The sequence below is a fragment of the Vulpes lagopus genome, chromosome 20 (assembly GCF_018345385.1).
Source record: "Vulpes lagopus strain Blue_001 chromosome 20, ASM1834538v1, whole genome shotgun sequence".
NCBI lineage: Eukaryota > Metazoa > Chordata > Mammalia > Carnivora > Canidae > Vulpes > Vulpes lagopus.
The window spans coordinates 8,819,562-8,832,012 of NC_054843.1; the positions used below are offsets into that span (position 1 = coordinate 8,819,562).

The following is a 12,451-nucleotide window of genomic DNA, read 5'->3' on the forward strand; positions in this document are numbered from 1 at the left end:
GGACTTGTTATCAGAACCCAATCTTTACTCAATCTTCCCCATGGTCTCAAATTGTCCAATAGATGTATCTTACATGGCCACTGCCATTTCACACTTGGCGATCGTTATTTTCCCAATGAGTCTGATATTCAGAGACCACAGGGGATGTCTTCCCCTCATGGTGTTGTCCATGCTCTTCTAGAAGCTGGTAAAATAGGCTGCATGCCACACACAACCATGCTCATTGGTTTGCATACTGTCTGTGGTTACTTTCATGCTACGGCAGCAGATCTGAGTAAATGCAACAGGGAGGAGTGTGTGGCCTGCAAAGACAAATATATTACTCCCTGCCCCTCTGCATAATGTTTGCTTACCCTTGAGTGAAATTCTAACTTCTCTTGATCTCATGATCAAGATCTCTTGATATCTTAGGTGTAGCAGATTTTTCAGCTGGTTCACCATATAGAGGCTGCAAAGAGGCATTTATAAATGAATATTTATTCATCTCTAGGTTCATGATTTCATGTTTTCTGTCCCTGTATTACAGAAGAAATAAAAAACACCTTCACACAATTAGTAGCCTATTCCAACTCCATGCTTAATAGGGATATGTTATACATTTTCTTTTTCTTTCTTTTCTGTTCTTTTTTTTTTTTTTTGTTGCTGTGGAAAGGCTTATTATTGAAAATGGAAGAATCCTTTTGGTCAAAGGAGGGGGTTATCCTAAAGGGTTCCATGGATGAAGGCCTAAATTAAGCTCACCATTGTTCAACTTTTTTCTCCATAAGAAACTCTCCATGAGGCCCCTCAGCATCTGAGGGCAAAAGGGCCAAGTAGACAGGGGTCTCTGCTCCTTCTTCTGGGCTCTTAGGGGCTTTAGGTCCTGCCATGTCTGTTCTCACCCACCCAGGGCAGCAGGCATTCAGGAGGATCTTGTCATCTCTCCTCTGCTCACTCAGCTTCCTGGCATGGATTCTGGACAGGACAGTGACACCGATTTTTGTCACTCCATAGGCATTATCAGGCCAGCCCTCATTTCTGTGCACGCCTTTCTTTGTGTCTTCCACGAACTTGTTCATGAGCCCCACCAACTCCTCCTCTGTGATGGCCTCACTTCTAAACTTCTGCTGTAGTTCTGGGCTGCAGCTTTTAAGGGCTCGGACACTCACCATGCTAGACACATTCACCACTCTGCCTAAAATACAAGGCAAAATGTTACATAGAAAGGCACAAGATTGATGGATACCAATTTTACTCAGATTTTGTTCTAGAAAATTTCCTCTTGAGATCTTTTTAGTTTACAAGGGCATAATAAAGACTGCCTGTATGAGTGAAGGGTATGATAAGGTCTTGAAACTTGTTACACCCTTAAGGTATCTGATGATGTCTACCAATATTCTACAAGGTGGGCCCTGAGATGTTCCATAGGAAAATGGAAATGGTTTATACAAGAACCTGCTAAGGAGAGAGTTAGACACTCATTGTATTCAAGAGTGGATTACCTCCTTCTCCCTAAGGCTGCTTTTGGGACCTACTGAGGATCTTATGGTCACTGGGGGAGTGCTCTACAAACAGGCCTCTACTGACCATCAGAGAGCTGATTGGTTTAAGGTGGGCAGTTCCATCTGGTTTGGAAGGCTGCTTTACTGTTCAAGGATGGTAGAAACAAATTAACAGGGTTGCATGGCTTGTATGGTGATTTGTCTATGATAGGGATTTTATGAACTTGGGAGTATGTTATGGCCTGAGAATACAGACATGATGAGAGGCACTGGAAAGCCGGAGGACTGAAGGACTTCCATATGGGGCATAGTGGCCCTGTGGAGTCCACTATGGCAATTTAAGGGATAGATTAAAGTAGGACATGTCAACACCCAGCAGAAGAACCACTTTCAGGATTGAAGTGGGACTGGAACCAGCAAGTGGATATCCTGGTGTGCTTGTATGACCATGGCCCTACTGTCCCTGAGGTGAGTGGAAATGGGGCCATGGCAGCAATGCAGAGCTGGGGTTATTGTTGACTTAGACTCTTGCACCCTGTGAGTCAAACACATGTGAAGGACTCTTGTACTTCTCAGCAAAAGAGACAAAGACTGGAGACGGTTATGGGGGTGATTTCCCAAAGGGGCGGCCAAGCACATGGCTGTCAAGTTGCATGGAAGGTAGTAGCCCTGGAGGTTCCAAATGGGTCCAGACAAGTAAAGACCCTATTTCTGGACCAAACTTTGAGTAAACTTAGAGGAAGATGCCAATGTTCAAGCAGTATAGGAGGATGAGAACAGAAGATAGTGCGACAATTTAGCCTAACGAGTTACATTTCTGCAGGCCAAGCAACACATTTTCCTCTGCATGGAGTGGTTCCATAGAGAACTGGAACAGGCATCTCAATCCTTGCTTGTCTCGAACACGAGATGAAAAGTATGTAGGGCTTACACACATTCATGAGCATGTATTCACACTCAACATGGGCGGGGGCAAGAGACCTTCTCCACTGGGCAGATTCTTCTGCTTCACTGGGGAATGTGGGGAAGAGGGTGTTTGGGAGGATGCTGTCTTGACCTTACAATTCTTCCCCACACCAGCTAAACTTCCTCTGCTTCCTGCTCACACCATGGTCCTGGGACCAGGGCTGCAACTGTGGAAATAAGAAGCAAGGATAATGTCTAAGCAAGAAACTGTGTAACTATAGCTTTAAATCTTGATGTCAGAATTTCTAAGGACATAATGGAGTGGACGGTGCCTTCCCCTGTCTGGCAAAACTGGACTGACAGTCAACATAGCTGTATTGCACAGTGGTTGTGCCAGCCCACTCGTCTAGACCTATGTAGCCCTGACCTATAGGAATGGGAGTGGGCAGGAGGGAAGGCACTAGATTGAGTAGTATCATTGCAGGTCATGGGGACCAGCACAGATGTTGACCTTTATGTCTCCTTCAAGGTGAATGGGGATAACAAGGAGGAGGAGGAATGAGAGTAAAGGCACGAATAATGGGTCTTGCAATAAGAGGCATCCAACAGTACACAGGTGCCTCGAGAAACTCACTGCTCTGAGGAGAGGATAACATCTCTTAGCTCAATTATACCAGATGCCCAAAAGGGTGAAGCCTACATGTTGCCAAGCCCACTTGTGTTTTTGGGACCTGACCAGGCTGAACATAAGCCTGAGCACTTGAGTGGCACCACTGTGGGAGATACGGTCATGTGATATGGTGATGAACAGAACATACTGCTAGTCACTGAGTGGGACTCTAGATATGTGCCAGCATCTCCTGATTCTTGTTTTCAGGTTAGATATGCCACTGTAATGAGGCACACCAGGCTAATGAGACCAATTCAACCAGCATTTATCCATGAATCTCATGTTGATAGTGATATTGATGGAAGACTGAGTCAAGCCTCCTCAGGATGTAGTCCTGATGGAAAATGACTAGCCTGATGAAGTGGATTTAGCTAGCCATCAGCGTATTTCTATAGTGTTAAATGAATGAAACAAGGAGGCCATCTGACTGGCGTGGCTCTAATAACAAGGTGGCCTGTGTAGCAAAGCAAAATCTAAGCTTGTAAATGCCTCACAGTTACAAAACTGAAGCTACAGGACCACTGATCCCAAACAGGCAAGCAGGCTTGGTGTTATAGCCAATCAATAATTTTGTTACTTTAATTCTGTTTTTGCTCTCTAATAGCCTTTTCCTGAGCACATGCCCTTGCAGCACTCCTAACTACCACTATATTCCTGCTTCCTAAAGCAGGTGAACCTTGAATAACACGGGGGTTAGGAGCACTGACCCCATGCAGTAGAAAATCCACATGTATCTTTTGATTCCCCCAACACTTTACTAATAGTTTGATTTTTACCAGAAGGCTTAAATGCTGACAGAAAGAGTTGATGAACTCATATGTCATCTATGTACTACTGTATGCTGTCTTCTTAGAAAAAGGAAGCTAGAGAAAAGAAAATGTCACTAAGAAAATCACAAGGTAGAGAAAATATATGTAGTTGTCCATATGGTCATGGAAAAGAATCCAAACATAGGCAGGAAGGCCGGACAGGGGTACCTGGGGTGGAATTGGCGAGCTCCAGGATGGCAGGTCTCACATCCTGGTGGCCTTGGCTTTACCATGGCAGCTCCCAGGCTGGCCTGCAGAGGGTGGCAACAGCCTGGCGGGGCAGTACACCTGCCCCATCTGCTGGACACACACCACCGGCCATCAGCAGCTATGGCCACATGTGAGTGTGCAGGTCTCCTGGAGGCCATGGGGAGGGGTCTGTACCCAGCCGGACAGGCCGTGGGAGGGCATGGTGAGGAGGAGAGACAGGAAGAGAACCATGTGTTTCTGGAGCTCTGGAAATGTTCTAGGCAGGTGATATATTTTCGAGGGGCCAGAAAAGTTTGTGTAGTGGAGTCCACTGGTCTGAATAAAATCGCTCAGAGAAAGGAGAGGGTGAAGAAAGGGTCCAGAAAGGAATTCTCAGTCAACTGCATCTGTGAGTGGCATGGAGCCAATAAATGGCCTCTCTGAAGAGAGTTCTGAAGGAAGACACGAAGGTTAAGACGGAGTCTCAGATGAAAGCAGGACACAGGGCACGGCTGACTCACAGGTAATTCTAAGAGTCGTGAACAGAGCAGCAGAGTCCCGGGGAGGCACAGCAAGGAGGCCAGTGTGGCTCTGAGCAGGGAAAGGGGCCAAGGCATGTAGATGAGACCAGAGAGGCAGGGGTCAGATCCTGCTAGAAACAGCACAGCTTGGCCCCCTCATCAGGCTCACCTTGGGGTTTCATAAGAGGCAGCAGTTCTGTGCACACATCTCGGGTTCCAAAGAAGTTTGTTTTCATGGTCACCTCTGCTTGAACGTGAAACGGCGTGGGATCATTAGCTTGGGGGTGCGGGGGGGTTGGTGGGGGGAGGAGAGAAAGAAAATAGCATTACTAGCGTCCATTTGGTAAAATTCCAGAGAACCATACATAGTATAAAGGTGCATGTGAAATCTAGTGACTTTTGTGTAAAAGTGGCATCAGTCACAATTCTCTTATGAGATACTACGTGGTGTTACAAGAGGGCCCGTTGGCGGAGGCGGGGTGAAGGGTGGTGCTCACAGGGGAGGTCTTGTCAACCAACGTGTGCAATTGTCTTGCTTATTACAAAACCAATAAAAATCCACCCAGCTGCCCTAAAGTCCAATGCCAGAGAAACTCTGATAATCTGGAAAAAGTGCCCCGAGGAATCAGAGGAATCACAAGGGTCACTCTGGTTGGAAAGCACTGCAACCGCGGCCGGGCTCCGCTCCAGCCCCTCCCCTGGGCCCCCACCCCTTGTCCTACATTGGGGAGCCATTTAGGATGCTGGGGCGCTGCGGGCCTGACCCCAGGGGTTCCTCGGCTCCAGCCCCTCCCCTGGGCCCCCACCCCTTGTCCTACATTAGGGAGCCATTTAGGATGCTGGGGCGCTGCGGGCCTGACCCCAGGGGTTCCTCGGCTCCAGCCCCTCCCCTGGGCCCCCACCCCTTGTCCTACATTAGGGAGCCATTTAGGATGCTGGGGCGCTGCGGGCCTGACCCCAGGGGTTCCTCGACAGATGCAGCCCACGCGGGCTGGAGGAGCCCGGGGCCACCTCCCCCCCAGCTCCCATCCCCTTACTCTTGAAGGCGATGCCCGCGTTGTTGACCAGCACGTCGAGGCCCCCGTACTCCTTGCGCAGGAAGTCGCGCAGGGCGCGGATGCTCTGCAGGTCGTCGATGTCCAGCAGGTGGAAGCGCGGGCTCAGGCCCTCGGCCTGCAGCTGCTGCACGGCCGCCCGGCCCCGCGCCTCGTCCCGCGCCGTGAGCACCACGTCCCCCGAGAACTGCCGGCACAGCTCGCGCGCGATGGCGAAGCCGATGCCCTTGTTGGCCCCGGTCACCAGCGCCACGCGGGAGGCTGCCGACATGGCTGCGGCCAGGGCGCACCTGCAACGGGTGTTTGCTCCGCGCCGCGCCTCGCCCTTTCTACGCAGGCGCAGGGCGGGCGCGGCTCGGGGGCGTGGCTTATGGGGGGCGTGGCTTAGGGGGCGTGGCCTGGGCGTGGCTTCCCGAGGACGTCGTCCTGGGCCCTGGGCCGGTCCGCGGCACCCGCGGGGGTGTGGCCTGGCCTGACCTTGCGGCTGCCCCGTCCTCCAATATTGACGCTCAGCATCGGGAAACGGAGCATTTATCCTTGGTTCTCGGTGATTTTTTTCCCTCGTATTTACGCAACTATTAAACTGTTGGCGTGTGCAGACGAAGAAGTGGGGTGTTTGCAGAGGTTTTGCTTTCCGGTGTTTTTTTTTTTTTTTTAAACTCCCTTTTAAAACAGATTTTATTAAAAAAAAAAAGAATAAAATAAAACAGATTTTATTTATTTGACAGTGATCGTGAGAGCGCAGAAGCAAGGGGAGCAACAGAAGGAGAGGGGGAAGCAGGCTCCCTCCCTGCAGAGCAGGGAGCCTAACGTGGGGCTTGATCCTAGGACCTTGAGATCATGACCCGAGTGGAAGGCAGGCGCAGAACCAACTCAGCCACCCAGGTGCCCCTGAAAAAAAATAAATAAATAAAAATAAAAAAATCTCTTGAACTAAAGTCTTGGGAACTCTAGTCGTGGAATAAGCCGGGAGTAACATGGCAAGGGATTGAGTGTGTGTTGTTTTCTTCCCTAAGTATGTGAAAGCAAACCTAGTGGCTAATCCTTGGTTGGTTTTTACATAATGGGGAGAGTTCACTGAAATGTCACAGGGTGGCCTCTTGCAGGGGCATCAGGTTACTTGTATCCAGGTACTGCAGTGTACAGGTGGGAGGGAGGTTTTTGAAGCCCTTGCTCACACTCTAACTCATCAGGATGCATCTTATCTTCCACATTTTATTATTTTTTATTATTTTTAAAAGATTTTATTTATTTATTCATGAGAGACACAGGCAGAGGGAGAAGCATGCTCCATACAGGGATGAGGGACTCGATCCCGGGACCCCAGGATCATGCCCTGGGCGGAAGGCAGGCGCTAAACCTCTGAGCCACGCAGGGATCCCCCTATTTTCCACACTTTAAAGTGAGGGAATGGGTCCTCACACAAAGTTTGTAAATTAGTTCATTTTTGGGAAATTGATTTTTCTTCTTATTTCCAACTTACAACAGAGGAATAGGGGGTTATAAAAGCGAATCTCATTTGTGTACTGTCCCCATATGGGAGCCACAGCCACAAGTGGCTATTTAAATGTAAATTTAATTGAAATAACACAATTTAAAATTCAGTGTTTAGTTGCATTGGCCATATTTCAAGTGCTCAGGAGTCACGTGTTAGTGGCCACTGTATTGGACAGTGCAGATCTACAGTATTTCCATCATAACAGAAAGTTACAAGCAATGCTTTAGAGAGATTCCAATGATGTTGCAATTTCAAGATGCGTTTCCAAGCAGTTGCAAAAAAACAAAACAATCTGGGAAGGCCTTAGCATTCTTTGACCTAAAATTTTTATTGAGATAATTGCAGATATACATGCAGTAGTAAAAGAAGAGCAGAGAGATTCCTTATACTTTACTCAGTTTTCCTCTATGGTAATATTTTGCTACATTACAATATCAATAATTAAGATATTGACATCAAAACAATCCACCAATCATATTCAGATTTCCTTAGTTTTACTTATTTATATATTTGGATCTATACAATCTTATCAAGTGAAGGTTTTCTGTCCACTACTGCAGTCAAGATGTAAAACATTTCCATCAGCACCAGGACCTGCAGTGTTGCTTTTTTATAGCTAAACATTTCTCTCTTGCCCACCACCTCTCCATTTCCTTGGAACCAGTAATCTGTTCCTCATTTAAAAAATTTTATTGTTTTAAAAATGTTAGGTAGAGTTGTGTAGTGTAACCACTGGGGATTTTTCTTTTTTTCACTAGAGATGACCAAGATCTTTGTTTTGGTTTTTCTCTTTTATCCAAGTGTATACCCGGTCTGTCATTTGCTGAACTCTCTCCACACCACTCACTCGTTTCTTCTATAGCTGCGGTGAACCAGTGTTATAAGGAAGTAGGATGAATTAAGTTCATTAAGAGGGTCATTTACAGATAGCACATGGTATGCAGGAAACTTTGGACATGGGAAGGGCTATTTCAAAGAGCACATTCTAGGAGGGCCATGAACGTGTTTTCTGCGTGATTTCTTTATCCTTTTAGAACTGGTCCCAGTGCAAGACTGGACAGGTCAATAAGGCAGGAGGCTCAAGAAAATACAATACATAAAATATCACATGGAAATAAGAATTTAGCATATGATGAAAGTGGCATGAACAATTATGGAAGAATTATTCCAAAAATGGTATTGGAGAAAGGGAGTGATAATTGCATAATGCACATCAATTAATTTCTAAAAAGAGAAAAAAGTGCTTTCTCACTTATACAGTTTTATATATGCAACCATAAAAGAAGCATAAGAAAATGTAACTAAAATTTGTGGGAAAAGGACTTTGTAAGCAGATCAGGGGAAGAATCACAAAGGAAAGGGCAGATTTGAGTATGGGAAACGTTTTTTGAAAAGCATGCTGATTTAAAGTAAGCGAATTAAGCTCTTTGGGATGATTTTTTAAAAAATTTCTGTCATTGTTTTATAGTTTTATAAATTTATTTTTTATTGGTGTTCAATTTTCCAACATATAGAATAACACCCAGTGCTCATCCCCCATCAAGTGCCCCTCTTAGGGCCCGTCACCCAGTCACCCCCACCCCCTGCCCACCTCCCCTTCCACCACCCCTAGTTCGTTTCCCAGAGTTAGGACATTATATGGTCTCATTCATTTGGGGAATATAAAAAATAGTGAAAGGGAATAAAGGGGAAAGGAGAATGAGTGGGAAGTATCAGGGAGGGAGACAGAACATGAAAGACTCCTAACTCTGGGATGATTTTTAATATATTATTTCCCCTGTCAAATTTGGGTCTTGACCTTGGCTGTTTGTTTGTGAGGTCCCTATCATTTTCCATACATAGCACTTTGTCTGACTTCCGAACAACTTGAGAAATGAAACAAAAGAGTAAAGATGGAGTCCCCAGATCTCTGTTAGTACCGGCTAGCTTGGAAGATATTCCTTAGTCATTAGTGAACTCTGAGATCATCCTGGCTGCTAGATGGAGAAAGAATTTTATCACATCTTTTCACTTGTGGAATAAACTCACATCTTTACTATCCACTGGTTCAAAGCAGTTATTTTACTTGCCCAAAAGTACCCAGTTCTATGGTGTTGGTTAACATAAAAGATATAGGAAAGCTGTACTGTGGAATGACAAATTATTAAGGTCTCAGGGTTTTCTCTTGCCCATGATTATTTACACTCATCTGATTCTACTTGGCACTGGCTTTTCTTCCGACATATTATGCTTGTTTGGAACGGTCAACAAGGTGGAGCATGGATTTAGAGTCCCAGAATCAAATTGTGGCTGAGCTGTTTAGTAGTTATGTAACTCTAGGCTATATCTATTTAAGTTTGTCAAAGATAAGCAATGCTGGATACATTTTAAGGTGCTAAGAACAGATTTTAATCGGTAATATATTATTGAAATAGGGAAGGGGTCCAGCATGAACCAAATTCAGCTTGAATTTGTACAGGGGTGGCTGAGTGTTTTAAAGGGAGAAGGAGAGAGTAGGGAGGGAGAATGAAAAGACAGAAGTATGAGTTAGGGAAATGATAAATGACAAAATGACAGGTCGGTATAATTATTAGGCCAGCTGTGTGGGCTACACAGAGATGGGGAGACCGACTCCTATTTTTTTCTGATGATTACATTTCAAAGGGATGGCTTTCAAGTCCTTGAGACTCTACTGATTTATAGGAGATATACACCTCAATCGCAGAGAGGAGGGACTTACAAATTGTAAATCCCTTTTAGCAAATGCTCTAACAAATGGTGGTGAAGGGCCTATTATCAGTTGTTGGCTAGAACAAATTTTAAATTATTTTTGGCAGCCTTGAGTATTTTAAAGATAGCTAGGGTCATCTTAGGGAGCAGCTTTGAGCTATCAGAACTATGTTAGTTGCCTCTCTCTTTTCTTCCTTTCTTTCTGATCTTATTTGTGTGTGTGTGTGTGTGAGAGAGAGAGAGAGAGAGAGAGAGAACAAATAGAGGGAGTGGCAGAGAGAGAGGGACAAGAGTACCCACTGAGTGAGGAGCCTAGGTGAGACTTGATCCCAGGATCCTGGGATCATGACCTGAGCTGAAGACAGATGCTTAACTGACTAAGCCACCCAGATATCCCTAGTGTTTGCTTTTTAAAAGTATAATTTTAGTGTGTATGTGTGTGTGTGTGTGTTGGGGGAGGATGAAATCAGTCATGCTGAGTTTGTATATTTTACAGGCCAAGACTGAGGTCTAGTTGAGAGGAAAGGTCAGAAGAGCCTGGCTAGAGTTTGCTTAAGGAGAGAATCCTTGTCAATTCCCATCTAGAAAATGGGAGTATGCATTATTTTCCTCCCTCATAAAAGGAAAATACTGGTTTCATCCTATCCTTTTCTTCTTGTCTTGAATGCATTTGTGTGAGAATGTGATGCTTGGAGCTGCAGCAACACCATAAGGAAATAAACTAACAGGTGAGTAGCTAACTCCCTAAGAATGACATTGTGGAAAATTAGAGCCTTGATCCTCGATAACAGCATTGAATCATAGGTCTAAATCTGGAACCAACTATTTCCAGCCCCCTCTTTACTTTTCGTTCTTCCCTTGTTATTTTTCTTTTAGAGAGCAAAGTGTGCCAGAGTGGTGCAGGTGGGCAGAGAGAGAGAGAATCTCAAGCAGGCTCCATGCTCAGGGCAGAGCCCAACGCAGGGCTTAATCTCACCACTCTGAGATCATGACCTGAGTGGAAATCAAGAGTCAGACGCTTAATGGAGTTCCCTCCTGGGGGGCCCCTACCCCCCTTTACTTTTCAATAAACTTAATTTTAGGATATACTTACTGAAAAGTTGCAGTAGAGAGTTCCCATATACTCCTTATCAAATTCCATTATTTTTAAAAAGATTTTATTTATTCATGAGAGACAAATACAGAGAGAAGCAGAGACACAGGTAGAGGGAGAAGCAGGCTCCATGCAAGGAGCCGGATGTGGGACTCTATCTGGGCACTCCAGGATCCAGCCCTAGGCCAAAGGTGGTGCTAAACCGCTGAGCCATCCAGGGATCCCCTCAAATTCCATTATTAACAACTTACTATTCTCTGTTACAAGTTAAAAAAAAAAAAGCAACATGGAACATTAGTATTAACTAAGCTCCATGCTTTATTTGGATATTACTAGCTTTCCCCCTAATATCTCTCTTCTACTCCAGGATGCCTTCCAGAGTACATTACACGTAACTGTCACATCTCCTTCGTTTTCTATGGTTTATGAGAGATTCTGAGTTTGCTTTTTTTTCCCCCATGAATTAGGGACAGATTTTGTCAAAGTACATGGTCGACGTGTTTTTCGGTTTGTCTTGATGTTTTTCAATAAGAACTGGAGTTACGGGTTTGGGGGAAGAAGACCATAGAGGTGGCGAACCCTTCTTGTATCTGGGTAACACGCTATGGACTTCATTGATCACCGTTAACCCTCATCACCTGACCAAGGCAGTATCCGCCAGGTTTCTCCGCTGGAGGTGACTTTCTCCCCCTTCCATCTTGTACGCTTTGGAAGCGAGTCACTCAGTGGAGTGGGGAGGTGGGGGCAGAAGCTGAGCTTTAGATTCAGGAAGGATTTGGAATTCTGGGGATCTGGGATAGCCAGGTTCCAGCAGGAGAAGTGGGGTGGGGGTTATGGGGCAAAGGGGTTGAGGCAGGCCTGCGGATGAAGAGAGGGGTGGGGAGGGGCGAGGTGGGGCAAGGAAAAGGTGAGAGAAGATGGGAGGAGATGGGGGGAGGCAAAGGTGGGGGGAGGTGGGGCAGAGGTGGGAGGAGGTGGGGGGAGGTGGGACGAGGTGGAGGAAGGTGGGGAGAGGTGGGACGAGGTAGAGGGAGGTGGGGAGAGGTGGAGGGAGGTGGGGAGGTGAGAGAGGTGGAGGAGGGGGAAGGTGGACGGGTAGGGAGGTGGAGGTGGAGGAAGGTGGGGAAGGTGACAGGTGGAGAGGTGGGAGAGGTAGACGAGGTGGAGGAGGTGGGAGGTGGGACGAGGTAGAGGGAGTGGGAGAGGTGGAGGGAGGTGGGGAGAGGTGGAGGAAGGTGGGGAGAGGTGGGGAGGTGAGGGTAGGAAGGTGGGAGAGGTGAGGAGGTGGGAGAGTGAGAAGGTGAGAGGTGGAGGTGGGGAGAGGTGAGAGGGGAGAGGTGGAAGGGAGGAGGTGGGACGGAAGGTGGGGAGAGGTGGACGAGGTGGGAAGGGGGCGAGGTGAGAGGTGGAGGAAGGTGGGGAGAGGTGAGACGAGTGGGAAGGTGGAAGTGGACGAGGTGAGAGGGGGGAGAGGGGACAGGTGGGAAGGTGGGGAAGGTGAGACGAGGTGGAGAGGGGGG

At 46.6% G+C, this 12,451-nt stretch overlaps 1 protein-coding gene across 1 annotated transcript; it reads right to left on the reverse strand.

Moving 5' to 3' along the window:
• Positions 1-461: 461 nt before the first annotated feature.
• Positions 462-5,972, reverse strand: LOC121479477 (carbonyl reductase [NADPH] 1). The gene is made up of 3 exons (XM_041735108.1): positions 5,614-5,972; positions 4,746-4,853; positions 462-1,174 (listed from the first exon to the last, which is right to left on the reverse strand). Exons 1-3 carry the CDS (start codon positions 5,900-5,902, stop codon positions 738-740), a joined length of 834 nt encoding a protein of 277 aa, XP_041591042.1. The 5' UTR covers positions 5,903-5,972; the 3' UTR covers positions 462-737.
• Between the last annotated feature and the right edge of the window lie 6,479 nt (positions 5,973-12,451).

Excerpts from the sequence above, each read along its gene's own strand:
- LOC121479477 (XM_041735108.1), bottom strand. The coding sequence starts at position 5,902 with ATGTCGGCAGCCTCCCGCGTGGCGCTGGTGACCGGGGCCAACAAGGGC. Across the intron at positions 4,854-5,613 it reads CGCGGGCATCGCCTTCAAGA|CTAATGATCCCACGCCGTTT; the intron begins GTAAGGGGATGG and ends CGCACCCCCAAG. Across the intron at positions 1,175-4,745 it reads GCCTCTTATGAAACCCCAAG|GCAGAGTGGTGAATGTGTCT; the intron begins GTGAGCCTGATG and ends CTTGTATTTTAG.